Source organism: Merops nubicus, unplaced genomic scaffold (genome assembly GCF_000691845.1).
Source record: "Merops nubicus isolate BGI_N331 unplaced genomic scaffold, ASM69184v1 scaffold37129, whole genome shotgun sequence".
NCBI classification, from domain to species: domain Eukaryota; kingdom Metazoa; phylum Chordata; class Aves; order Coraciiformes; family Meropidae; genus Merops; species Merops nubicus.
The window spans coordinates 12,549-20,681 of record NW_008630859.1 but is presented as its reverse complement, the minus strand read 5'-3'; the positions used below and the strand labels follow the sequence as shown (position 1 = coordinate 20,681).

General features: G+C 40.4%; 1 protein-coding gene across 1 annotated transcript in view; it reads right to left on the bottom strand.

The window, feature by feature from the left end:
- Positions 1–933: 933 nt before the first annotated feature.
- DPYS (dihydropyrimidinase) overlaps positions 934–8,133 on the bottom strand; it is a gene marked incomplete at its 3' end in the record, with an annotated part of 19,318 nt that continues 12,118 nt past the window's right edge. The window contains exons 5-7 of the mRNA XM_008947421.1: positions 4,154–4,310; positions 3,016–3,157; positions 934–1,076 (exon numbers count right to left, since the gene is read on the bottom strand). Of these exons, the coding sequence (XP_008945669.1) occupies positions 934–1,076; positions 3,016–3,157; positions 4,154–4,310 (442 nt within the window). The remainder of the gene's footprint in view (positions 1,077–3,015; positions 3,158–4,153; positions 4,311–8,133) is intronic.

Genomic DNA, 8,133 nt, shown 5'->3' with positions numbered 1-8,133 from the left:
TATGATTCTATGATTCTATGACAGCTGGCTGCCAGACCATTTCCAGGCAGTTTAAACAAGACCAGAATGGGCACAGGAGCCAGAGCAAGACTCGAGACATGTAATGCTTTGAGATATTTCTAATGGCCTGAATCTGGAGCTGGTTAATGGTGTGAATATACCTGACAGGAATCAGCTCTAATGCACAGTACATTGTGTGAGTTGAGGCTCCTAGAAAGACATTGCATGTCCTTTATAGTAAAAATGTACCATGGCATCAAGTCATGCAGCGTGAGACGTGAGCACAGTTTTTGTGCATCTATGGTTGGTGTGACAAGTTGTGTTCTAGAAGACTTAACTATGCACAACATTAGAAAACTCTTAAAAGCATAAGCATTCACAGCATGAGCTTCAGAACCAAGCTCACTCCTGGCTCTACCATTATACTTGCACTATCAGGTAGGGAGAAGACATTAGGAGGACAAGACCTCACACTTTCACCACCCATCCTGACCACCTTTGAATATGCTTGAAGTAGCTCTAAGTTCAAAACAGAAGCCCTGTAATGGGTCATCCTGCAGGAACACAGGCTCCTTTCCCTGCTCTTTGCAGTGGGAGGAAGCTAAACATACTCAGCACTTAACAGAGTTACTCTAAGATCCCAAAGTGGTTATTTTTACTCTTAAGATACCAAGCCCTGGTAACATAATGTACAGACCTTGTTACTTTTGCACTTGGTCAGCAATCTAAGAGAATTTTTTTAAATCCATCTAGAGATCAAAGATCTCCTAGTGTTCCCTAGCGCAGGAGGCAAATAACCTGTAAATAATTCACATGAAATGCAGTTGAAAAACACCATAACCTCACCCCAAAGGCTTCTTGCTGTACAGAGGCATAGAGATATTTTTTTCCTGCAGAGAGGCTGGATGGGAGGAAACAACTACCCATACATACCTTGTTGCTTTGGGATCCCAAATTACAATGTCAGCATCAGAACCCACAGCAATTCTCCCCTTCTTCGGGTAAAGGTTAAAGATTTTCGCTGCATTTGTACTGGTAACAGCTACAAATCTGTTTTCATCCATTCTTCCACTGTACTGGAAAAGAGTGCACAAAAGCAAACTCATTACTTTTTTAAACAAGGAATGAAAAAAATGTTTCTGTTGTTGAAAAGGCTGTGAGTGACAGCTCTCTCCCAACTTCACATCAATATTTTTTAAATGTGATATTGAAGAATTTAAAAAGAAATAAAAATTACTATTTGTCTCAGATGCACATACTGCAATGTACGTTCACTGAATATGGTAACTTTATCTTACTTTATTCCACAGCAAGGGGGAAAAAAAACAACGTTAAGGCCAAATGCTCTGTCAACTGAAGTCAAGTGAAATCAAAATTTTTCAGATATCTTTGAAGTAGTTCTGCTCAACACTCTCCTCAGGAGACACAACATCTCTCAAGTACCTAGGTTTTGGAAAATGGTGAGACAGCATTAAAGACAGCCTAGCAGATGATATAGGAGAGGCAAGGCACAACGTATAATATAGGAAAGGTGATCTGCAAATCTCTTTAGGAATAAGACATAGGATAGTAGGGTTTAGTAAAAGTTTGAGCTCAAGAAGTAATGGATATATGTATGTCTTGAGGTGGTCTACTGCTACAACTAATTTAATGCAGCCTGCATGACTTGTTTGCTCGGAAATCCACCTACCCTGGCAGTAATATTGTGCATAGGTCCATCTAGGAATCAGAACATCACAATAAAAACATGTTTGTATGGTGGCCTGTGAGCAGTCATGTGAGAAGAAAAGCATAATGAAAGTGGTGAACACTGCTCTTCTAAATAGTGGTGTGTGGGAAGGGAAAGAAGATTTCCAGGCAAACTCTCACAGCTGTGTAATATTTTACAAGAAAAGGAGGTATATTATTGATTGAAGAACCTCTTGAAAAATTATCTTGTCCAATAGGATATATTGGTCAAAAGCAGCACTGATGTACATATTGATGTCTTGCTTTCATACTAACCACAAGCTAGATTATATTCTTTGCACCATAATCGATCACACTAGAGCTTGGCTGCAGGTGAATATAGGCAGAAGACTGCTTTGTACTTGCCAGCTGGAGCTGAATCTCAAATACAGATAGACAACAGAGGTTCTGAACCACATCCTCGCCAAATGTGTGAGGTAGAGAATTCTACTGTGACAAACAACTATGCTTCACAGTGCAGGATCAGAAGGACTTCACTACCACAGGAGAGCTTAATATTAATTAGAAAGTTGAACTAGAGCCTCCAGAACTTAACAGTAACATATTAGCAAGAGTAATTGTAACTGTAATACCCAGTAGGCAGCAGATTCCTCACCAGACTGCCTCACCTCCTCTCTCATCAGACTACTCCATATTAAAAAAGCCTGGCCAATAGCTTTCATATTTATCTTTACAGCCTGAAGTGCATTGTCCTGGGAAGCACCCAGCACGCTTGTGTTGGCATTGAGAATCTGAAATCAACGGGACTTGAAGATGCTCATCTCATCATATCTCAGGACTGAACCATACATTAGAGAAGCATTTCTTTAGCTTTTTTCCACTGGTAGAACACACAAATTAGAAGTTGACAGGCACACACTCAGTGCAGAAGCCCCTCCAACAGCTAAGTTTGAGACAGTACAAAGAGGAAAAAATACAGAACCAACAAAGTTGAAACTGTGGGCACCTCTTTTATTTTACTTTCCTTTCATCTGTTCAAGAAAATGCTGCAAGTAAAAGTTATGTGCACTACTGCTGGAACAACAGCAGTCTTTTGCTGCTAAATGATGGAAATTATTCTCTAGTGCTATATTTTAAGCATTAAGAATCTTCTATCTCCCAGGACCATAAAGTGAGAGTAGTAAGAGCTCTGTTAGGGTATTTGATCAAAGAAGTTATTCTGTGATAAATAAACTTGATAAAACTAGAGAGCTGATAACTGCTGAGAGATTATATTTTTCTGGAAAACTCAATTACCTCCACGTTCAGACATCTTGATATACTTACAACACCTTTTTCCCATATGACTGACATCCTGTCTTCCACACCATTCACTCCATTAGGGATTTTTGTGAAGTCATCCTTCCCCAGAGCTTTTTGGCATGTGTCAAAGGTGCAATTGTCAGTCCCTGTCACAGACAGGTCATCACTACAGAGAAACAAAGTTCATTATGAATCAGAGCATGTACCAGACAGTGCCACACAGTAAATCTGTTGCAAGGCTGGGTAGATACAGCCATATGTCCTGCAAGAAAAAATTAATATGCCCTGCCAGCCTGTCTTCAATCCCATCCTCCAAGAGTAGCTCCAGAGTAACAGCCAGTTCCTCTGTGAAGTAGTTTCCTCTTCAGAAACCACTCAGAAGAAGCCAAGCACCAAAAATAACACTTATTTAGAATACATCAAAAGTGTCCCACAAATGGAGGACTGACCCCCTTTGCCCAGGGCAAGGGGCTAAATTCCACCATCATGTAGGACAATTTTAGACTGTCACCCCATATATCCTGTGAAATTACTATGGATCTACACAACCATGGGCCAGTGTTCAGGCATACCTTCCCAGACTCTTTGCTCAAATTCAAACTGTTTGTGCAGTTAAACTTTATTGGTAATGAAATACTAGCAACTCACCATTTTGTCAACTGCAAGTATCTGAAGGATACTTCTGTTCCTACTTCCCTCTGAAGGAGATGTTATGAAGTGGACAACTTATAACTGCCTTTAGAACTCAGCAGGCTTAGTTTTTATGCAGCACCCATATTTCAAGTAAAAACCACAGGTGACAACAAAATCCAAAACCCCTAGCTGTGACACCACTTTTTACACATTTCCCACCTACTTACAGCTTTACTGTCCCCCTAATCATGTCTCAATTTTTGCTGCAGTATTAGCAAGGGAAAACTTACTGATTAAAATCAAATGGGGACAGAACGCGACATGAGTTCAGAGAAACAAAATCTGAACACTTTAATTTCTGTAACAAAAGCTGGTTTTCATCTGTGGTTTCACCCTCCATTTCTCCTTCCTTATAATGTAACATTCTGTACTTAGAAAATCTCCAGGGCATCAGCTCATTATTACACACTCTGGACTGAATTTGCTCTGTATCTAGGCATCAGCTGTCTCTGTTTGTTCAACTTCTTACTTGGCCAGTAAATTCATGAGGTAACCAGGAGTAGATGGATCTGGTCTCAGTGGAGGTCCCATGACATAGGCTGCAGCATGAGCCCAGTCTTTATTCCAGTAGTTGGTGCCATCAGTGCCAAGGCTAGCAGCAATAGGTTCCCCATAAACCACCTTTCCTGAAAAATGTAAAGCAAGAATATCATCATCAAACACCATAAAAATGCATATTTTGTATTTTCTCTTCCAGGTCTTTTTGGTGGCAACAGATTTAAACTTGAATTAATGTTTCAAATTAAATACCAACATATGGGGATACATAATAAACGAAGATATAATACAGCACCTCTCTTCTGAATATTCTCCTGGGGATCTCCCAATATATCTCCTCATGAGAACACTGCTTGGACAAGTTTTTTAATTAAATTGTTGACAGATATATTATAAAGGGTTTGTACATTGTTTGCCAGGCATGTGATTGAGATTTCAAAGGGAACACAATCGTCAGTTGTATTAATTATGTTCAAGATCCATCTATTACTTGGTAGCACCTGTTTGGTGCTCTGAAATTACTGACTACATAATAATGTAAGGAAGTATATATAGCATACAGAATTTGCAAGGTGGTACTTTTATCGTGAAGCTATAATTGTTCCAGGAAGAACAATATGGCACAAGACATAAATTTAATGAGAGTAAAAACATTTCCCAAATAAAATAATATAAATATTTTTATTTTAAAAGTTAACTCCCAAATTTAAAATTTTAATTCTTTGCTATACAGTATTCTAGATACCTCAGAGAGAACACCAACCTAGATCAGCTGGTAGCCTTTGAATAGACCTAACATATTAACTGTTTTTTTAGCTCCTAGTATACCTGGGTTTGAAACTCACCAGAACAAGACAAGACATGAAACAAGATGTTTCACTGCTTGAGGAGGTGGTCCAGGCACTTTGAAGTTCAGTCAGTGTCAGGCAGTAATGCCCCTGACTGTGACAGTGACACAGAATCAGTGAGCTGGCATTTCACACACCCATTCATAGGCTGCTTGGTGCTGGTTAAAGGCAGCCTCTGCTGCATCCCAGCAAGAGCTTTCTCTCTCCTCTACTCCCTACAGACAGTGGGTATCTTGCAGTGGATCCCAGATTTCACTCCAGGCACAATTTTTATTAGAATTATCACTGTGTTACCCCACCAAGGGCTCAGCCAGTAATTGCTTGTAAGTCATATATTCATACTACTGGAAGACAGCAGAGCAAACCTTTCAGATCTCCCTCTGTCCATTCGATTCTGGTACTGCTGTGAGCTACTGCATTGTAACTGCTACACTAGCATAGATAGCTCTGAAGGAGCTCAACTCTTTTCAAGACATTTTCCACTCCAGTAATGCTATTCTTTAAATCTGCACCAGACTTGCAAATAGGCCTCATACAACTTAAAACCCACAGTTCCACAGTTATTTCTACAGGGGTTCAAGACCTGCTCTGACATTACTGTACTGTACATTTACTCTAAGTACTACACAGTATAATTTTTTCCATAATCTGAAGACTCCAAATTAACACTTTTAATTTGCTATAATCACCTCAGCACACTCTGACATGCTTTGGCTTGGAGCATTCTAAGTTGCCAGTCCCACTTATCTATTTATACTCTAGATTTATTCTTGGCCTCAGAGGGAGACCACCACCAATTTTTGGACTTGATATCATGACTTAAGAAGTTATCTGCTGTTTGTTGCATCCTATTTTCAAAACCTAAAGCACTGAATATGAGGCCATCCATGGAAGTGATACGATCAGTCAGTGAATTGAGGAAGTTTGAGTCAGATTAGTGCCTTCCTAATTCAGAGCTGCTGCAGGAGTCAGGAGGATCTGGGCCTTCCCTGGGCAACTCCAAACCCAGTATTTGAGGGCAGGCTGCCACAAACCTAGATACATACACAAAAAGTCCTGCATATATAATTAATCTCCTATATTTACCTGTTAGGCTTTTGAAATATTTCTGATAAGTAAAGTCAGTAGGAAGGAGGAGGGCCAGAGGGAAGTGTGGCGTGGTGTGTGTCTTTCACACACCAAGCTAAAGAAACTAAACAAGCTAAAGGAACTTCCATCCAAAGTAAGCCTGAACTATGCACCATGAGGACATAGCTATAAATTACAAAAGTGAAAATGGTAGGAAAGCACTGAATGTTTAGCTTCCATATATAATTTTCATGTCAAAGTTTCACAACATAAAAATTAAAAGAAGCCTACAAGCTCACAGTCGTATATGCAGTTGACTCTAACTCATGCACCACAGCAGATGACAGTATTTCTGCAGCCAGAATTTGACCTGAGCAGCTCCCCTTGCTCCCATGAGAGGGAAGGAGTACAAGCCACTTCCTCAAATGATTCTAAGTCTGAACACTGCAGCTTCAATGGAGTACATCTGGACACTTCTGCTGACTGTGCAGTTTCTTGCATTTCATTTGGACCGTGACTAGCCAGACGGGAGGGTACAATAATATCAAGATACTGCTTTAATCCAAATAACAAGGAAATTAAGGCTCTTTTAGCTCTGTTGACAAGAAAACTGCATTAAGGTTCTTCTAGCTTGACTGGCTTCTGCCTATAGGCAGAAAAGTGAAAAAATGTAGTAATAAATCAGGTCCTTCCATTTCCTCCATTCAGTAACACCACTAAGCAGAAAGCGTTTTGCTGTTCGGTCTTTCTGACATCTCTGAGTTGCTGGAAAATAGCTGTGGATTTGGTGACTTCTTCATCAGATGCCCAAACTGTCTGGCAAGAGCTATTTTCACATAAATTACTTTATAACAAAGAAGAATATTCAACTGCAAATTATTTTACCACCTACCAGAACTCAAAGAGTTACAACCTTGAGAAACACCAACTAAAATTTCTTGGCTTGAAAAACTGGTCCCTGTGTGCTTTTTCTAGTAAAAGTTTCAGAAGCACTTAAGATAAGGTCATATGGGGCAAAGATACTCCCTGACCAGCTATGATCTGAAAGAAGCAGAAATTCAAGGCAGGGTTTGTTAAATCAGGCATAGCACTGCCTCAGTGAGGCTATCCACAGTCTGGACCTAAGCTGTCCTGCACAAGCCAGCTAAAAGGTTGGCCTTTTCAGTTGCACTCCTGTGCTCAGAATCAGCATGAGAGTCTGTATACTATGCTATGGACATGCTCTTCCTCTTACTAAGAGCAGACCTGACCCGTGACTGATGGTAGGAGGTACCAGCTTTCTAAGTCTAAGCAAGCTTATTGTACTCTAACCATATATATATTTTTGTATGCACTTTTTTAAAAGGGAGGAACCTTTTTTAAAAATTGGCTTGGCTTTTCAGTAAGATTCTGCTCTCCAGTTCTGTTCTGCACTAGAAAGTCTTATTTCCTTAGCTGTAACATCACATTCAAATAGGCAAAGAGACATGATCTCTAGGCTTTAGTACATGTAGAAAGAAAGCATTTTTAAGTGGGAGGCAGTATAAATCATATATCCCTAAATCACATTTTATTAGCCTTGATTTCCCATAGGCATTACTGGCCAAAGGAACAGGTGACTGGGCCACTTTAGTGTCCTGGTAAATTCCCATCAGGTAGTTGTAAAACGGAGAGGGAGCTGCACTGCCTGACATCAGCACTCTACAGCTTTGTCTTCACATTGTAGGGAAGACTTCACACAACAGCAGGAAGACGATCCTCCTTGTCCTCCCAGTCAAGGGAACTCGACTGTCATGCACACAGAGGTATCAGACAGTCCTTCTGGGGAAGCAGGCAGTTCCTCCGGCTGTTCTAGCAAGATCACGTTTTGCACAGGAATGAAGGAACAGCCCGCTGAGATGAGCAAGAACAGCTCTCACAAAGAGGTGCTGTCTTTGACCCTTTCAAGTGGAGAATTGGTGAACTGTTGCTTTTGGCAAACAGGCTGTTAGGGCCCAAAAACCATGGAGGATCGGGGAGTGAGATAACCTGTTCCTCTCCAACACAACCACAATGT